We start from the raw sequence: 21,897 nt of genomic DNA, 5'->3' as shown, positions 1-21,897 counted from the left end.
ATTATATAAATTAACCATCCACGTCAGAAAAAAATAGTTTAGAAAAATTAATCAAAAATTAAATTTTGAATGAAATTATGGATCAAATTATATAAAGTTCTATTGTGTCTAAATATTATTTATTATTATATACTTATTTAAAAATTTAATTTACGGATCATTTAATTTTTTATATTTTATATTTATAATAATTTTGATTATTTAATAACCAAATTTAATAAGTATTGACATTTTTAAAAAAAAAAAAAAGCAAATAAAAAATTAAATATAAATAAATTATTAAAAATAAATAAATTATTATAATAGATAATTAAAAAATATCTAAAATATTTGAAATTAATATATACATATATATATATAAATAAATTTTTAAAAAATATTTGATAAAAAAAATGGTTGTATATAATGCCTTTTTAATAATAATAAATTATTAAAATAATTTAAAATTAATATATAAAATTAATTAATTAAAAAGATATGTAATAAAAAAATTATTATTTGAGGTAACTTAATTTATTTTTTATAAGTGATTTTTGTACTCAGTAATGAGAAAAGGAATGAAATGAGATGTTTGGTTGGTGGTTTTGATTCCAGGATATTGATTTGATTCTCGGATACTCAGGAATAATCCAATCCTCTCTAAGTTGGGAGGAATGAATTTCATTCCGAAGCGATACACTTTCTCAGTTTCTCTCATATTATCTTCACTCTCTTATTTTCTCTCTCATAATTATAATTATAATATCATATATATTTTATAATTATATTATACGTTATTTTATAATTAAAATAATAATAAATTTTTATTTATTTATAATTAAATAATTAAATTATTTAAATAATATTAAAGAATCATTTAAAATAAAATTTTAATAATAATTACAATAATTAATAATAATATAATTAATTTTATATAATTAAGTTTAAATATTATATATTAATAATAAAATTAAAATAAATTAATTAAAATATAAAAATATTAAACTAAAAATAAAATAGCAATTTTATATAAAAAAATATTTAAAAAGTTAAATATAAAATATTTTAATAAAAGTTATTATTAAAAAAATTATACCATGTTATAATATATTATTAAATAAAATATTATATTTAATTTAAATGTATTTATCTAATATTAATATATAATATTTGAAAGATTTTATCTTATATTATTTATATTTAATAAATAATTATTTATTTATAATTAGTAAAAAATTAAAACAATCAACATTTTTTGAAAAAATATAATTAATATGAAAAAAAAATAGATGTTTATATTTTATTAAATTATGTCACTTAAATATTTTAAATATTTTAAACAATTATATTATAAAAATAATAATATTTTATATTTTTAATTTAATAAAAAAAATTAAAATTAATCATAATTTTAATAACAAAATTATATTTATAATTTTTCTCTTAACACTACACTTCTATCAATCATACTCATTCTTATTCCACACATCTATCAATCATAATCTTATTCACATTCCTTTATTTAACCAAGCATCCTTAAATACATTTCTCAATAAATTTAAAACTTAACATATTCAATTAAATATATTTTATTTTTAAATTAATTAAATATATTTACTTATTTTATTTTTATAATAATAAAAATATTAAAAAAAACAATAAATTTAAAAACTTAAAATATTTAATTAAATATATTATTAATTTTTTTTAATTCATATCTTTTTTTTATATATACTTGAACATTATAAATTAAAATAACAAATATTTATTTTATTTTATTTTATGAATTATATATATATACTCATACTCATTCGACTATTCTTTTTGGCTTTGACTCACCCTGAAAGAACTTTACGGTCACGTTGACGTTGTTAAACAGTGGATTACACCTTTCGGCATTATTTTAGGCCCTAAATCACCCTTTGTTGACAAACTTTTAGGTTTTCTTACCAATATTTGCTTTACTAAAGACGACATTCTTAATATTTGATTAAACTTTTTAGCATGACTTAAGCTCTAAATACGACCATTTATGATTGTTGAAATAATTTTATAATTTTGTGTATGTAGGTATATTTTATAATTTTATATTTTTAATAACTATATATATTTTATAAAATTTTCATACTAATACCAAAAGAATATAATAAAAATAATTATATCTTATCATAATATTAAATAAAAATTATGTTGATAATGATATATATATATATATATATATATATATATATATATATATATATATATATATATATATATATATATATATATAATGATATATATATATATATAACATTATCTATAATAAAAATAATTACATTTTTTATTCTAATTTTATTTATTAAATATAAGACATATTAAATACATATTTAAAATTATTGTAAATGGTTTTTATCTTTTTCTTGTATATTCCACGTGAATTTACAAGTATTTATTAAAATGTTTAACTCAAGTCGACATTCACAACATTTGACCTTTCAGCATGATGTTAGACCTGAATCACCTTCAGTAGACTTTTATGTTTTCTTACCAATGTTTGTATTACATTCTCATTTTTTATTATAATATTCTAAGTTTTCTCAATATATTATATAAATATTTTAATAAAAATATTTTTTATTTTTATTTGTTTTTCTTTTATATATATATATATATATATATATTATTCTAATTAAAAAATTATTATCTCCAAATCTATTTGTCAATATATAATAATTATATAATATTACATATTTATTTATTTAATTTAATATATAAGTATTTATATCAAAAAGTATTGACCAACTATTAAATCATAAAGTATTTTAAATTTTACCAATTAGTTAATAAGTATATTGATCAAAATATATATATTTATTTATTGTGGGTAATATTTTGACCAACTAATTTAAAATATTCATGTTATACAAATTTATTTACATACACTCGTTACTAAAATATATATATATATATATATATATATATATATATATATATATATATATATATATAATATATAGATTATTTAACTCATAAAAGACAGTTTAGATCTTAATATTTTTTATAAAAAATTAATACAAATTTTTTAAATATATAAATGTAATGTTACAAGTTTATGAAACACTATGTTAATTTTAAGATATAAAATTTTATTAGTTTAGTTGGTTAAAAAGTTATATTTTTAATCGTTTACTTTAATAAAATAAGGGTGTGTGGTGTGGTGTGGTGCAATAAACAATTATTTTAAAAAATTATATATAAATAAATGAATAAAAAATTGTTTTATCTTTTACATTTGTTAATGATAAATTGTAATATACATTACATTTGCAGAAAAAAAATTAAAAAATCTAAATTAATTGAGTTTGTTTGAATTCTCAATTTTGGAAAGTTATTTATAGAAAAATTGACACCATATGATTAATAATTTGAATTAACAATAAAATAAAATTTATATGAAATATTAAAATGTTGAATATTATAATATAGTGCAAAAATAAAATTGGCAAGTCAATGCAAATTGATTTAATAATTATAAATTTTAAAAAAAAATAATAGTTTAAACTTTTATTAATTTAAAATTTAATTATATTTAGTGAAATATTTAATTTATAACTTAAATAAATTATGTGAAATATTTAATTTAAATATAAAAGAATATTTTTATTTAAATATTAACTAACAAAAAGAAGAATTAAAAAATATAGTTAAAAATATTACATATTATAAAATGTGTATTTTAGGAAATTAAATAGTTACAAAACGAAAATATGGGGAAGAGAGATTTCCTAATTAAGATGTGTAATAAATAATATTAATTGGACAATTAACGTAGAAAACATGCCCCTGAGTTTGAAGTGTCACTATAGGAAAACATTCATTTAATAAGATCTCAACGGTCAAATCGGGGTGAACAATGTGTCATTTCGTTCATTTTATTTTGGAAATATTTTATTATCATCCCGTTCGATTTTGAAAAGTACTCCGTACATCGTTATACTATACTAATTTTCTAGGAGTCATACCATAGAAGTGATTTGAATTAAATCACATTTAATTCATTTCAAAATCCAATTCTCATCACAAAAATTTCTTTCCTAATCAACCTCTATCTTTTTACAATAATTTCACTTTGACTAATCAAAAATCAACTCATTCAATATTTATCCATCAATCAAAATTGACTTCTATTCTCTCGAAGACATTTTTTCACTTCATCAAACAACTCATATTCTCACATATTTTATAATCAACCCGACATATCCTCATTTCGGCTAACTATACACCTCATTCCAAATTTATCCAACTCCATTGAATTATCATCTCGTTACCTTACTTTCACTTTAACTAATTAACCATCTCATTACACATTTATCCTCTAATTCACAATCGATCTCTCATCTGGAGACCTTGTTTTCACTTTGTCAAACAACTCATCTCCTAACATATTTTACAATATACAATCCAACATTCTTTATTCTCAATTCGGCTAACCATCCATCTCATTCCACATTTATCCACCACAATAATCGACCTCTCATATATGACCTTACACTTTCACTCGGTCAAATCAACCATCTCCAACATCACCAATCTCTTTTACTCTTCATTTTGGTCTCCAATCCCCAACTGGTCTCTTATCTCGTGACCCATCTACTCACATATTTTATAATATACAACCTGAGTTTTCTATGCTCAATTCGTATAACTAATCATCTCATTCCACATTATCCACACTCTAATCAATCTCTCATATTATGTGACCTTACACAATTTTATTTCGGTTAAATCAATCATCTTCAATGTTACCAATCTCTTTTACCATCACTTTGATCTATCAATTCCCCAATCGACCTCTCATAGCGTTACCTTACTTACTTCAATTAACCAAAACAATCATTTCACATTTTTTTCCCACTAATCTCAATCGACCTCTCCTCTCGAGCCTTACTTTCATTTCGGTCAAACAATCCAACAACTCATATATTTTACAATAAACAACTCAACTTACTTAACCTCACTTCGACTGACCAACCCACATCTCATTCACATTTATCCACCCTAATCGGACATTTATACCATGACCTTAAACTTTCACTTTTGTACATTATCAAATCTTTTTTACCCTCACTTTGGCCCACCAATCTCCAATCGATCTCTCATCCTGTGGCATACTCACTTTTACTAACCAACCATCTCATTCCATATTTTTATCCACTTCAATTGACCTCTAATCTTGTAACATTCCACTTTCACTTCGGTCAAATCAACAAACAACAAACAATTTTCTTCCATATCGTAAATGTCATTTACTCAATCACCAATTTCATCGCATATTTTAACCATCCATCCCAATTGACCTCTAATTTTTTTAATATCATTTACTCACCTACCAATTTCATCACAAATTTTAACTAATATCATCTGCATACAACCATCTTCTTACTTCGATAAATTAAAGTTTTTATTCACATATTAACCATCAATATTTTTTAATAGTTTAAAAATTATGCCTAACAAAATTTAAATCATGGTCTCTATTATGTAGTATTAACACTTCAACCATTATACCATTTAAATTTGTTAATTTATATTTATAATTTTGTATATGCATATATAATTTATATGACTAACAATTAAAAAATAAATAAATATATATATATATATATATATATATATATATATATATATATATAATATTTGTATTAAGTTTGTATTTTTAAAATTTATTATTATTTTCACTGAGATTTATCGTATATATATATATATATATATATATATATATATATATATATATATATATATATATATATATATATATATATATATATATATATATAAATGAATTATTATCCTACTATTAATGTTGAATTTTTATTATTGTGTCAAATAAATTTTGAATTATTCATTTTATTTATTTAAATTAATATTAAAATAAAAATTAAGAAATGTGATAATTTCTTTTATAATTAACTAAACTCTCTTTTTTACTATTAAGGTTTATTTTATATATATATATATATATATATATATATATATATATATATATATATATATATATATATATATATATATATATATATATAAATTAAAATGTTTGTTAAAATTTGTACTTGTTTTTGTTATGTTGCAAATTCGAAACATGCATATAATATTTTTAATTATATTTTTAACCGTTTTAAATTTATGCACGGGTTAACCCAAAATCCGACTCAAGTATTCATTTACTCTCACATATATATCCAAATTAACCACAACTCTTAACCCTGGCAATCCGGAAACTTTGAAATTAAGCATTATTATTACTATATATATTATCTAAAAAATAAAATATTTTATAAAATTATATAATTCATTAGTAAAAGTTGGGTCAACAGCGACAGTATAATTTAGTCGGTCGTTATTAATTAATAAAATAAATAAAGCTACATTATATATCCGCCAACAGAGACATTATAATTGAACTGTCGCTATTTAACCTAGGATTATTTTTCTCTAGTGTTATTTAACCTAGACTTTGACTTACTTACATAGTTTCACTATATTTCATATTCACAATATTCAAAATGTATTTTCTAACCTAATACCAATTTCTATTCTATATCCCTTTTGAGTTTATATCCCTTTTAAGTTGAAGAGACGATATTTTTTAGAGAGACATGAAGTTGAAGAAGTTTTCTACTCTAGCATGAAGAACAGAAAGACGCATTTAACCTCTCGTTATCATCAAATTTTAGTAGTAGATTGAAGAACATAAAGACGACTTACCAGTGTCGTCTAGCGTTCGATGTGGTAATAAGCTTCTGCTACGGTCTAGAAATAAAGGTTGCGGTCCCAAAATAATTTCAGCACCCTTCATGGTCCTAATGTGCACTTGGGCTAAATTTCTAATTTTTGTTTTAATAATTTTGTTTTGCTTTTTCCTTTCTGTTTTTCAAACTGAATCATGTTACTTCTAGTAGTTTTTGTAACTGAATATTCTGGGGCAAGACATCACCTATAAAAGGTTGATCCTTTTTCTTCAAGGACTCATGAATTGAATAATGAATATATGAAATTACTTGTGAAAGTTCTTCACCCCCATTGTATTTTATGTTTTGATTATTTATTTTAGACTGTTTGGTATAGACCAGCAGTATTTTCTTCTCATCATTGATTCTTCTTTCCCCTCATCCCAAATTCTTCATTACAAAATCCTTCCGCTGCACTTTGATTATAGATTTTCACCCGGTTCTAGAGATCAAGAACTCGATTCTTGAAATCAAGAACCCAAAAACACTATTTACGAAACAAGTCGTAACAGCTTCCTCTATCATCAAATCTCATGTTCGGGAGATGTAAAATGTGCGAAACACTGAAGTATATTGTCAATCTTCGAGAAAAGGTGTATTATTGTGTGATCTTTTTTTCAAATCTATAACTATAGAAATTATAATTAATTGTTCCAATCATTTCAAGTAATTAATAACTTTTTTCTATTTGCATATCAAGACAAGACAGATCATCTGGTTCAATACAAGCTAGCAAAACAGATCATCTGGTAGAAGTCAGTATTATGAATACTTGAAGAAAGTCAGCATAAAGGAAAATTCTTGCCTACACTAAACAACAGGTTTGAATTTCTCTGCTTCTCATCAATTTGATTGAAATACATGTCTATTTCATGAATAAGCAATTACTTATTTTGATGTCATATCCTTTCAATTTCTATACTTTAAAAAAAGTTATTATTATTGATGTTCAACTATCTAGTTTGAGTTAATTTACTTATGTTAATGGTGTTTATGGACAAAATTTATGGGAAAGATAAATTGAGATTATTTTTATCTTTTTTATTGTGAAGACCTATTAATCTAACAAGGAACAATAAATAATGGTTATATCAATCGATTCTTGCTTTGTAGAATAATTTTGAAACTAGAAGTACAATTATACTCGATGTAGAACTTGACTTTGATGATCAAGATTCATCCTTGATACTCAAAGAAAAGCCACTAGATGAAACTACTATATTTTGATAACCTAATTGAGATATATAAATTATGAGATTGTGCAATATATGTTTGTTTAATTTCTTTCGTATAAATAATTAGTTGTCCAAAATATCTTTGTTAGTTTTGAGTATGAGAAATTTAAAAAAAAAATCTTGAAGAATCTATATGTTATTTTGAGTATTAAGTTAACGAATGTTGATAATTGTATCATATTGTTTTAGATTATTTTCCTATTATAAGAGAATCAGAATAGAAATGGGATTGATAAATGTGTGAAATGGAAATGGAAATGGGTATGATTTATAGAAGTGTAGTGTTTGGTTATGAGTATTAATCATTCTCAATCCCATTGATAACGTTTGAATATTTCCATTCCATTTGATAATGTTTAGATTTATTAGAGAAAAATTATTAATATTATTTTCTAATTGAAATTAAATTAATACTTTTATTTTTTTATTATTATATTTTATTTAATTGAAAATACAAAATATTATTTTTTTATATTATAATTGTTTAAAATATATAAAATATTGAAGTGTATTCTAGTTTAATAAAGTATAAACATCTAATATTTTATTATATTAATTATATATATAATTTTTAAAATACTTGTAAAAAAAACTAATTGAATAATTCATTTTATTTATTTATAAATAAATCAAACAAGATAAAATCTTTAGAATATTATATATTAATAATTAATCAAATTAAATATAATATAATATTGTACCTAATAATATATACTATAACAATAAATAATATTTTTAATAACATTTTTTATTAAAATATTTCATATTTATTTTTTCTAATATTTTTTAAATATTTATTTTATATAAAATTGTTATTTTATTTTTAAGTTTTTATATTTTAATTAATTTATTATAATTTTATTATTAATATATAAATTAATTATATAAAATAATTTTATTATTATTGGTTATTATAATTATTAAAAAAATTATTTTATTTTATTAATTATATTTTATTTTAAATAATTTATTGATATTATTTAAATAATTAAAATAATTTATTTCAATAAATAAATTAAAAAAAATTATTATTAATTTAATTATAAAAGAACGTCTAATATATATAATTATAAAAGAAAAAATATAATTATAATTATGAAAGAAAACGTGGGAGAGTGGACATCTTGGGAGAGAAAATACATTACAAGGGAATGAGATTCATTCCTCCCAATTTAGTGAGGAGTGGATGATTCTTGAGTATCTGGGGAATTAAATCAATGTTCTGGAATGAAACCATAAACCAAACTTTTTCCCATTCCTGAGCAAGGTTTTGAAAACCGTTTCGGTCATCAACCCGGTTTTTCGAGCGTACTTCGGTCCGACCGGTTGAACCGAATTTTAATTTTATTTAAATAAATTTAAATATATTAGTACACAAATTATATAATCAACATATGAAAAATAATTAAATAAATACTAATTAAACTTAATAATTAATCATATTCATAACTCTTTATCTCTCTTTATCTGAAGCAATCTTTATGGGAATTTTATAAAATTTGACAAAATTTAAAATTAAATGATGATCAATAAAATGAAATAGGAAGTGTTAGAAAATTATAAAAAAAAAAAATCAAGTTTTAATATATAATAAAGGGACACGTATAATATAGGGTTATGCCGATTATAATAAGATTATAATAAATTATAATAATAAAAAGCTCTAGAACTATCTACCAGCTCCTTATCTCTCTAATCCTTATCTCTCTAATGGGTTATCAACATTTGAACACATTACTTGCCATCATCCAAACGAATCCAATACATTAATGCTAATATCAAGCATTTTCAGCGGCAAGAAACATCTTCGACTCATTTTCCACTCTATGACATCTTCGAGGTTTCCCTTTCTAGTTTCTCCCCCGTTCACAAATCAATAATATTGCATCCTCTGTCCTTAAGACCTCTTCTCGTTCCCCAATGCAAGATCAACTGGAAGGAGACACGAAGGCACACGTATTCATAGTCAATCTGTCTGGCTTGAGAAGATTTCAACATCCTTAACTGGTAGATCAGAGCCCCTTCTAGAGGAAAAATAAAACCTTACGAACCGGAAATATCCGGTTTGATTTTCCGGTTGAACCGTCCGGTCGGACCGGATTTTGACCGGTTTGAAAGGTAACCGTATTGAAGTTAAAATCCAGACCGCCCAATCAACCGTTTCGCGGTTGGATCGGTTAGACCACCGGTCGAACCGCGTATTTTAAAACATTGTAATCCTGAGTACAAAAACCACGTACCAAGCACCCCTATTTATCTTTTTAATTAACTTAAATTGTTATTTGTTTGTGGCAATAATACATAGATGTGAGTTGAAAATTTATTATTATCTTATTTTTGTTTTGGAATAATGAGATTACTTGCAGCAAAAAAAAATCTTAGAGATCTTATTGCTTTTTTTAAAATATTCAAGTCAATTAATTATTTTATTATATTTAATTTATACCTAACTTTTTTATGCTATGTTTTTATCGTTATACTTAAACAATTTTGTAATTATATGAACCATTTTCAAAAGTAAATGATCTTGGAGGTATGGATTTACAAAATCAGTCATATTTGCAAGAGGTCTAATTTGAGAATGTATGAATATGAAAAAAATGAATGCTAATCATTTTCATTTGATTAAATTTTCAAATATTTACATTATCTTCGTTATGTAATCCAAATTCTAAGCAAAACTAATGTCACTATTTTAGATTAATGCGGGATGCGGCTTCTTCTGACATTAATCCTATTCAAATTTTTCGAGAGATTGTGAAGACGAGCATATCCATTATTTCCGAACTCAAACTAACGACAAGAGAGATACAAATTGTGCTTGGTGTGATGATGACCTTTTCTAAAGAGTAAAATTATTTTCATTAATCTATATTTTTTTTAATATCGCATTAATCATTATAAACATCTATACATTTACATTCAATTTTGAATTTGAAGTTTCTGTGTTATAGAACAAGTCAAGCGAGTCGAGGAGAGTTCTGCACAATAAGAAGTTGATGGTAGTCAATCTGTCTAAATAAATTAGTTAAGAAATGTATTTGGATAAACAAAATTTTGTAATTATGCTTGTTTAATTTCATTTATTTATTTTTGGGGTAATTTAATATTGATGGACTCAAAGCCTTTTATCAAATGGTGTTTGATTATCTCCACCAGCTTGAAAATGTGTGAATTTAGAACATTATTTGATGTACGTGATTATTCTTAGGATCAAACTTTTATTTATTTATTTATTTTTGTAACATTTGATATATGTATTGGACGAAAAAAGTTGTGAAAAAAAATAATTGTTATATAAGGTTAAAATTTCAATGGAGAAGATAATATAAAGTTAATCTTGTTGATTGTCCAATTTATTTATTAAATTTATGGTTTTGTTTGTATGGAATAATCAAAACCTTTGAAGAGGAAAGGCAGATGTATGGTTAAATAGGTTAAAAATATTGTTTTGAAATAAATTACAGAAATATATATAAAATGATGTACAAATAAATAAAATATATGAAGAACAAAATCACCGATTGAGATGTTGATTTGAGCATTTGCTTAACACATTTCCCTTAAAACAGTTACACCGTCTCCCGTTTGTACTTGAGTTTATCACATATGACTGTCTCTCAGGGTACAACAAATCTAGTAGTGATTTTGCACTAGAATCACTACGCATCGAACTTGATCAATTACCTGAACTATCACCGAATTTCAACAGAAAATATCGAGCAAAGAACTCGAAGAACGCTCACAAAACAAGAAAAGATCTTTTGAAATTCTAGAGTGAGAAAATATAAGAAGATGAAGTGAGTTTTTTGAATTAGAGTTGAGAGATTTTATTTGTTGAAAAGTTAAACCATTAATAAAATCATTATTTGATCCAACGTTTTTCTCTTCATTATAGAGTAATTGTTTACCAAAATAATTAAGGTATTTACAATTCAATAATAACACTTACATGGTTTTTCAATTTGTTAATAATAATATTAATTATCATAACAGATAATAATAATAATAACAAACTCATATAAGTTAAATTACAAATTAACAACATTTTGTTAATTGGTCATCAAGTCATTTTAAATCAATTAATTTAAATTAATTGATTCAAATTATACATTTGGATCCAATTTCACCATTTAATTCACGTTTGAATTTAATGTGAATTTGATTTGATTTCATTACACACATTCTAATTTCCATTTATTAATAAAATTTATAAAATTAGTTTAAAAATTCTAACAAAATATTCAGATAATATACTTTCAGTTCATATACTCTCCTCTTTTTTTTTCTTTTTTTCTTTCAGATGTAATTTTCAGATGTGATGAATTATTTACACTTTTTTAGTGGCCCAAAGGAGACTACAAAACTTTTCACAGGGAATTACCATTTGGAGAATGATTTTATTTTCTTCACACAATTTTTGTGCCATTAATAATTATATATTGACCTCACAATTGTTACAGCAGTTAAAATGTTTAAAAACTTTGCGACATTTGTCAATGCAAAAACATAAATGTATGAGATGTCTATAGAGAAATCTCCATCATATTTAACTCTTGGTCTCATATTTCATGACTATCTATATATATTTTCATGGATAGCAGAATTCTTATAGCTAGTGGACAGGAAAGTAATTATTTTTAATCTGAAAAATTTTACTACGACAAATCAGTAAATATAAATTCGTTTATTAATTGTTCAATCTTATTCACATGTCTTAAACTCATAATGGATTCATATTTTCATTAAAGTTTGGGATGTGTGTTAAAAAGTTTACATAGATAGATTCATGGTTCAAAAAATATGATCCATTGTTGTTCAACTTGTCTCCTCTACTAAGTATACTTTGCAATTCATTCTAATTGTTGTTAATATTTTTACTATTTCTTTCTATAGTTGGTTTAAAACATTTTAGGTGAATATATATCATTTTTGAAGACGACAAAAAGATGCAAACTTTGGAGCAAGAAGAGGAGATGCGGATGCTTAAGAAAATATGTGAAAACTTGTTCTATAATTTGTATTAATCTTTTTTTAATATTAGCATATTTTTATATTTTGTATTTTTTTTAATAGAGTTGATCAGTTTTCACAAATTTCTCCTATTTAGTTTTTAACATGTTATAAAAGATCAAATTTTTATTAGAAGTATTTTATACAATCAATATTTGTATATTATAGAAATAAAATATTTTTTATTGTATGGGTTTGACAAAATTAAGATTTATTTTTTTGTATTATTAATTTGAAATTTTAGATTTTGTAAATAAAAAAAATAGTAATACCGAATGTAATTTATTCCAGTTATTAGCGACAGTATTTTATTCATGCGGGCACCCTTTAGCGACGAGACTTATTATCGTAGCCATAATTTAGCAACGGACAAATAGCAACAATTAGCGACGGGTCACTTTTCCGTAGTTGTTGAACTTTAGCGACGGTGAACAACCATATTTACTAATTTATATTATTATAAAAAATAAACTTAAAATTCTTATAAAAAATGAATAATAAATAAATATATTTATAATGTTATATACTTAATTATGTTTATTAGTGATCGGGCTAGAAATGAGGTAAGATTGGACGGAGAACACAAATATCATCCCGTTTGTTTCGAAAAAATTTTGCTCCTAAAGGACGGTTTATAATTGTAAAGTTACTTTTTGCTAACAATTTCAATTTTTATAGAAATTCATGTTAAATAAATTATATTTTTATTTTATTAACTTTTTTAAATGGTTCATATACAATTAAAACAAAAATAAAAATGGTAAATTGAGAATCACACAACATGAAAATAAGAAGGAAAAAAATACAAACATATTGTCCAATATTTTATCAAGTTCCTAGGTTTTAAGAAAAATAATTAATTTCATGATCGACGTATTTTCGGAGCAAATCTCATAAAAACGATATAATAATATCGACATTTGTAAATTCATAAAAATGAGAAATTACATTAAAATCATAATAATTTATTTTACAATAATATTAATTATAAATTATTATTATTTTATATATATATAATTAAATATAAAAATAATTTAAAAATAATCATATTCATCTATATATATCAAATTATAATTACATGAATAATTAATTACATAATTAAAAAATGACAATAATAAACAATCATATTTATTCATAAACAAATGACAATAATAAAAATTATAATTGTAAAATCAATTAATTACACAAATTCATCAAATCGTTAAACACCTTTAAATAGTAAGATTTCACTAATCAAATTGAAATTCTAACTTCTTTTTTAAAGTATATAAATTGTATAAAAAGTATATTTTCAGACCGGCTAGAATGGGTTAAACTGATAAAATCGAAAATTTACGTAAAATCGTTAAAGGTTTGTAAACTTGTAAATTAAAATCGAATCATAAAATCGTAATTTAAAAATATATTAATTATTAAATCATATATATATAAATTTTCAATTTAAAAAAATCTAATAAAAAAAAACATATACTAATATTATATATTTATATAATACAAAATAAAATATAAGTAATTAACTTTTCTATAATATATATATAATATAGAAAAAAAATCGCTTAAACGTATATACTAATAAAATGTCATTTATATATACTAATAAAATGTCATTTAAGCATATATATTATAAAAAAAAAATTGACTCATTTAGCTTCTTTTAGTAAATTAATTTTTATTTTTAAGTTTATATATTTATTGATTAAATATTAATATATTTTCTCAATCCTTCCTTCTCATTAATAAATGAACCCTCCATTTTTATCTTTTTTATAAATTTATTATTATTTTTATACGAATATTTATTATTGATTATTTTAATTTTATTTTATATGTATAAGCATTCATTATTAATTATTTTAATTTTATATTTTTTTTATGTATTTTTTATATTAATATTGATTATTAATTATTTTAAAATTGGTTAGTCTCAATGAAGGAATATAACAATTATTTATCATTTTAACAATAAAAATCCTTCAACAACAAAAAAAAAAAAAATTATGTTATAAAGGTCGATTTGATTTCTCACTTAATAAGAGTCATTTTGGTTGAACTTTTTTAAACAATAATTATATAATCAAATATTATTTTGATTAACTCTGTTATGATTAAAAAACATTATTATTATATTTTGTCCATGCTAATAGAAGAAGAAAAAAAAATCTATCATTATATATTAATATAATTTTAATATTTTTACTAAACAAAATTATAAAAGAAAAACTATTTTCTCAAAATTAATATCAATCTAACCTTTTTCAAATAATTTATTAATTATTTAAGAAAAAAAACTTATAAATTTTGTTTGTTTGTGATAAGAGGCGTGCTGACTGCATGCTTACACTTTTTTGAAAAATCAATAATTCTTCATTCAAATAAATAAAGCTGCCCAACTTAAGGAGAATTATTTCTCTGTCCACCCATCTTTCACTTACTCTTTTCCAGTATGTTTATATATTCATTTTTCTAAAATACCTATATTCTTTTACTAATCTTATTAATTAACCCATTAATTATATCCTTTCCTTCCTAATCTTAATAATTACTTAATTTTATAAACATAATATATATAATTAAAATTAATAATATTTTATTAAATAATTAAAATAAAATTTAAATATTATATATATTAAAATTTGACTTCATTTTTTATTTTTTTTATTTTATAAATTTCAATTCAATTTATCAATTAAAATATTCTCATTTTATTTTTATAAAATTTAAACTTAAAATACAAACTAATTAAATACATATATCATATTTTTTTATCAAATTAAGTCTTTTTTTTTCTACAACCTTATAAAATTCCAATAACCAACATCTCTGAAATTCTAGAGATTTGTATTGAACTTTTACCAGTTTCTTATAAATTATTTCAGAATCAGTTAGTACCATTTAAATTGACCAAAATACTTATATTTTATTTTTATTAAATTTAAATTTTAAATACAAAATGACATTTAGTAATTAAATTAATTAAAACCAAAATAACCTAGCTAGTTTCTCCTTTTTTATAGAACAATTTTTTTTTAACAAAACCCAAAACAGACAAGATTAAACAAGCTCTTAATGCATCAAGAAACAATCAATACATATTTTATGCTAAACAAATGTATCTTGTAGAGGACCAAAACAAATTAGAAACTATTGAGACTGAAATCCTAGAACTCAAAAATTTGTATTTTCTGGATGAAACTAGTTTGAATAGTTTTTTTACCTATTTATCTTAGTATGAGAACTGCCATTGGAGATTAGACCACTCTTGTCAAGATTTCTATACCCAAACACAAGGGTACCAAGGGCAAAACATCTTACCTTTTTTTCATTCTTAATCCAAAAATTGATGCTTGATTGACATTGTTCATGTTGATATTGGGGTCCCTACAATAAAGAATCAATTTTTAAATAAAGGTATAATGGGGTTCATGTTTAAATGAAACATGAGCACTCATATGTATCAAGGGTGATGTAACATTTAGAATCAGGATTTTCTAATTTCTATGACCAATAAATTGTATATTACCAACCGAGGTATTAAACTGGAAGACTCCCTATTTTGTTTTATATCCCAATTATGCAATCCTCATAACATTTGGTTGTCTATGCCATGTTTCAAATAACATTCCAAATAATTCAAAGTTTGAATCAAGAGCCTCAAAGTGCATACTGCTAGGATATTCAATGGTACAAAAGGGATATAAAATGAATGCATGACAGTAGATATAGTCTTTCATGAGAATATGTGTTTATTTGCCAAACAAGAAACATAAATAAAAATGGGACAACTGTTCAAAATCAGGAAAGCACATATAGTAGAGAAATTATAGGAAGAACTAAGAATGAATCAACAAGATGCAAATTATGTGTTTTTTCATGGATACTAAGAAGAAGAGATATACGAGTCCCCATTGCTAAAAGTGGACAGATTTGCAGATTACTTAAGAATTTGTAATTAGGCATCAAGACAATAGAACAATAAGTTCTTTAAATGTCTGTTGCAATATGGTTTAAAAATATCTTTGATGATAACTGTCTATTTGTTAGAAGAAACTCATCAAACTATGTTTCTATATCTTTCATATAGTTAGAGAAGATCTAGAGGAGATTTAAAGAGAGATAATAATAGTAGAGAGAATTGTAGGGAATTTTATTGAATTGAATGAATTACCAGATTTCATCTCAATAGCAAAATATGTATACATATATATATATACTAGCTACAAGAAACGGTTCTATAAGCTAGCTAGAAGAATCCAGAAGTTGGTTGTTGTGACCTATTATTCTGAAAGGTTGATAGGTAAAATGATTAATCTTAATTTCACAATGCCTGACATTGCTTTTATTTTTACTTTTTTACAAGAAAAAAAGATCGACACAATGGAATGCAACTTGCTAGGATTGTTTTATTCTTCGAAGAATAAGACAAGAGTTTAAGGATATCCAGATGCCACTTGTGCAGATATTCGTAGATCAGTTACAAAATATTATGTGAAGATTGGAACATCCTTAGTGTCATGGAAGACAAAGAAGCAGACCACAATGTCTGGATGACAGTTGAAACTTGAAACACAACACAGAAATTTGACGGTTGGAATATCTGAACTTCAACAATTATCTTATATACTGAAGAATCTAGAAATTGGAGTGTCACTTTATATTCGTTTTGGTGCGACAATAAGACAGTTATACATAATTACATATTACACAAAATCCAGTGTTCTATGAAATACAAAACATATGGATACTAATTAATGGAGGTGGGATTCAAGTGGTGGACTTCTATACAAATCCTTGGAAGGCTCTCATTATTACAAACTGCTTGACAGGATGAACAAGAAATATATGCATGAGAATTCATATAGAGAAAGGGAATATTAATTTGAAATTCAAGTTTAAATTGTAACATAAGCTTTTAGGATCTATTTATATATTTGTACTAAAGGGTATAAATAGGATCCAAACCCTAATTGTAAAATTAGATTGCATGGAAATCAAATTTTCCAATTCTCTATCTACTCTCCTGTAATAATTCAACGTCTTCATCTTCTTCTTTGTTTACTTTCTTTCTTCTTGATTATTCTTAGACAGAGATTAGAAGTAGTAAAAACGCCATGTTTACTTTCTTTCTTCTATTCTATTATGTTACTCACTGCTTGGGCTAAAATGCCTTTTGACTGAATCTTCTTAGGAATATAAATTGTTGTGATAAACTACAAAAAGTCAAAACCATTTTCACAACTTTTTAATGAAAGGATCCTATACATATTGGGTATTGAGAGGGGGGCTCGTTGTTGTTCCTCAACTTCACCCCTCTCGATCAAAGATACCTCATATGTACATAATGTGAGGCATCTTCGTCTTCCCTTCAAAACCATTTGAGTCAATAATGGTCACTCAATCATATATTCCAACAAGAATTATCAGCATATATTCTTCCAACTGACTTTTGAGCTTGATCTTTCATACTCATGGGGATAAGATAAGCATCCTCATGACATAACTAAATATTTACTCACATTTAGGATTGTTTACCTGTAATTTGTCAGCTGCAAATCCCTTTTTGTCAGGTCGGTCTCAAGCAGTTTGAGCGAGAAGCCTTTTCAATATCTGGAAGTAGTAGTAGTAGTCTTGATGGGTGCCCAGATGTCTGCACCATTGCTCCCAGCAATTCCAGCTGCATATGTGATTGGTACAAGACATAAGCCTTTACTTCGCAAGTTGTACAATTCATCATCTCCTTCCTTACAAGAATAACATTCATACATTAAACTAAAGTTTGTTACAAATTAACAATATATGCGAGTAACATTAGATATTTAAACAACTTCATACAAACGAGATGTTATAACAATTGAAGCACCTGTAACTTATTCATTGGAATTGGATTGCTCTGGAGATATGGGGAGCTTAACACCTGAAAACGTTAAAAAAAATATTCATAAAAAATGTTTTCTTTTTCTTTATTTAATTTGAGTTCAGTGACAAAATTTCTTAGAACAATAAAAACAGATGATGTCCCATTATGGATAGTTCAAAAATTAAATAAGGATAGGATTTGATAATTGATAAATAATTTATGCCCTCTTGGTATGAATGAGGAAAACAAATAATGATCAACTCTAGTTTGATTTTCATTCTATCTATCTATATGGAAGAGAATAATGAAATGCACTATGATCAAGAAATTATTGAAATTGTGGAGCAATGTTAAAGAATAGACCATTCTAAAAGCTAAAGGAAAGAGTCTTTTTATTCAAAGATCAATATATGTTCTTCTTTTGCTTCATTAATCTGAGATCTGGATTGAAAGAAATGCAAGAGAAAAATAAGGGAAAATCTGGAAAGCGAATGTGACGTGCTGCAATTTTTAAAGTATAAGCTAGAATAAATATACGAACAATCAAGTTAATTTGGCTTATGTGCAAAGAATGAGGGATGGGTAGTGACTAAAGACTCAACCCATCCAGTTAATTTCTTGTCATGATTTAGCAAATTTGAGAGACCCACTTGTCACCTTTCTTATCTTTAAATCTGTTCGGCTTGTTTATATTGTTTTGTTTAGAAGTTTTTTTTTTTTAAATAAGCCAACAGCAAAGCTGCTATTGGAGGAGCTAATGAGCAGGAAAAATATACCTTAACTTGATCATGGAGAAATGTAATGTATTCCATTGCCTCATGAAGCACAGAAGCTGTATCAGTCTGCAACAACCAAAGTTTCAAATGATTACATGAGTGAGCACAAAACATTCTTCTTCTCTTTTTCATGCCAAATTCACTATGCAGTTAAATGTGAATCCAGTTTATTATTATTATTATTCCATAGATTCCATGATTTTACTAAGATCACATACCTTACCAAAGGGTGAAACAAGTTGTTGGAGTGTTGAAATTTTTGCCCCAAGGTTCTCTTTTCTCTCCTGTCAAGCAATATGTATGAGAAAACCCTCATAGATAGAAAGAAAATGAAGCTAAAATCAATCAACTATAAGGAATCGGATTAAGACAGACCTTGGAGGAATTGCATAGATCATCTGGCTTTGATCTTTTGGGTACAAAAGAGGCTAAATGACCTTGTTCAATAGAGATGGGACTCCTCTTTCGTTCCATTCTGTTCTCACTTATCTATTAGATAAAGAAATTGAAAGTTAGTATATATAAATGCAAGCTATGGAAAAAAAAACATTAAAATTTCTTATTACGCATTAACCTATCATTTGAACATGAAAGAAAACGAAAAACATAATCCAATACGTACCGAAAACATGAACACCGCCTTAATCCTTGAGAGGTTTTCTAGAAACTCGGATCAAATGTCGCGTCGAAGACGAAACTTCTCTCCTCACGTTGGGGCACAGGGGTGGTTTATGATAGCAATAGCCAGTAGTGATGGAGAAATTACAATCTCTGTTAAATAAGATACGAATCTAGACTGGAAACAGTAAAAACAAAGCGGAATTCAATGTTTATACAAAGAAGTCAAACGATTGAGATATTGCCGGTCCTCCTGAAGCAGCAGGAAACTCGGCTGAAAGATTGACAATACGAATAACTCTTGAATAGGTTTCTAGAAGGTTGGAAAACAACGTCTGAAAAGAAGAATTGCAGAAATCTTACCGGAGTAGCTCGCCGGACGGAATTGCAGAAATCCTGATCGAGGAAAAAGAGAAGAGAAAGTGTAAAAGGTAAAGTGGTTTATGCGGACTTCTTGTTAAATATATGTGTGAAAATATTAAATAATAATATTTATAATTTTAATTGTCAACAAATATATTGTTTTTTTTATCACATTTATTTATACTAGGTTAACATAACCACCCACTCTATTAATCTCTAATTAAATTTATGACATTTTTTATAATAAAAATATAACATAATAATTGATGATAGGGATCTTTCAAATCAAACCTAACTAAACAAGTTTTAACAAGTTGTAAATTATTGGTTGATATGGAAAATTTTGTAAGCAAATTTATTTAAAAACATTAATTAACATAATTTCATTATAAACTTATAAATTTTTTGTAGTAACTTATTAGAGTAATTAGAATAATTTAAGTAGTAGAAATAAGTGTTTCAAATATTTAAAAAATTAATTTTATTCTTATGTAAAAAACATTCAAAAAAAATAATTAAAAATGTGTTATTTGTTAATTTTTATATAAAGTTTAAATATTTTTAAACAATAAATTATTCACTTTATTAATTAAAGTATTAAAAAAATTATATTTTACAGGAATAATGTGTCACTACATTATTGGCCAAAAAAAAAATAAATAAGGAGAGAAGAAGAGTTTCAACTTAAGATTGTCATGTCATTCCCTCTCAAATTCCTTCTTCTAAATTTCCTCTCCGGTCATTTCTCTTTTTAAAATTTATTTAAGATTTTAAATCATTTCTTATAAATTATTTTCTCTATGCATTATAATTATTCTAATAACTAAATCACTTATTTTATTAACTAAAATATATTTAATATAATAATTTAATAAATTAAAATTTTAAATAACTATTTTTTTAGACAAAATTCTAACAATACTAAAAAAAAATAATAAAATAAAAAAAATAATAATAAATAGATGGTGCTATTTTCCTAAATATATATATATATATTAAATTTTAAATAAAAAAGTTACAATAATTTAACTTAACTTTAAAGTTCAAATAATTTGTTTTTTTATCAATTAATTTTATTAAAAAAATAACCCAATAATTAATTGGCCTAATGTGAGATTATAAGTTTTCAATAATATATTTTTATCTTTTAAAAGTAAAAATATAGATATATATGTTTTTTTCTACACTCAAAATAATAAAATAATAATATTATTATTTTATAAGTTTGAGACGGCGCGAGATCGTTTGTCAAAGCAATTTCTGCTTTCAGATAACGATTTCTTCCATGT

General features: G+C 23.8%; 1 protein-coding gene across 3 annotated transcripts; it reads right to left on the bottom strand.

Annotated features, from left to right (window-relative positions):
- Nucleotides 1-16,044: 16,044 nt before the first annotated feature.
- On the bottom strand, nt 16,045-20,117 carry LOC124921272 (transcription factor bHLH154-like). 3 transcript variants are annotated; one of them, XM_047461906.1, is made up of 6 exons: nt 20,003-20,117; nt 19,851-19,911; nt 19,628-19,693; nt 18,855-18,908; nt 18,527-18,735; nt 16,045-16,375 (listed from the first exon to the last, which is right to left on the bottom strand). In XM_047461906.1, the coding sequence occupies exons 1-5, from the start codon at nt 20,023-20,025 to the stop codon at nt 18,595-18,597; spliced, it is 345 nt and encodes a 114-aa protein (XP_047317862.1). In that variant the 5' UTR covers nt 20,026-20,117; the 3' UTR covers nt 16,045-16,375; nt 18,527-18,594. The 3 variants fall into 3 exon arrangements, with proteins under 3 accessions (XP_047317862.1, XP_047317860.1, XP_047317861.1); XM_047461904.1 differs by having other exon boundaries at nt 19,846-19,911; nt 20,003-20,111; XM_047461905.1 differs by lacking the exon at nt 16,045-16,375 and adding an exon at nt 17,512-17,809 and having other exon boundaries at nt 19,846-19,911; nt 20,003-20,111.
- Between the last annotated feature and the right edge of the window lie 1,780 nt (nt 20,118-21,897).

Source organism: Impatiens glandulifera, chromosome 1 (assembly GCF_907164915.1).
Source record: "Impatiens glandulifera chromosome 1, dImpGla2.1, whole genome shotgun sequence".
Lineage (NCBI taxonomy): Eukaryota > Viridiplantae > Streptophyta > Magnoliopsida > Ericales > Balsaminaceae > Impatiens > Impatiens glandulifera.
The sequence above is the reverse complement of the archived record's forward strand: the minus strand, read 5'-3'. Positions and strand labels throughout refer to the sequence as shown.

Excerpts from the sequence above, each read along its gene's own strand:
- LOC124921272 (XM_047461904.1), bottom strand. The coding sequence starts at position 20,101 with ATGGAACGAAAGAGGAGTCCCATCTCTATTGAACAAGGTCATTTAGCC. Across the intron at positions 19,912-20,002 it reads ATCTATGCAATTCCTCCAAG|GAGAGAAAAGAGAACCTTGG; the intron begins GTCTGTCTTAAT and ends ATTGCTTGACAG. Across the intron at positions 19,694-19,845 it reads TTGTTTCACCCTTTGGTAAG|ACTGATACAGCTTCTGTGCT; the intron begins GTATGTGATCTT and ends TGGTTGTTGCAG.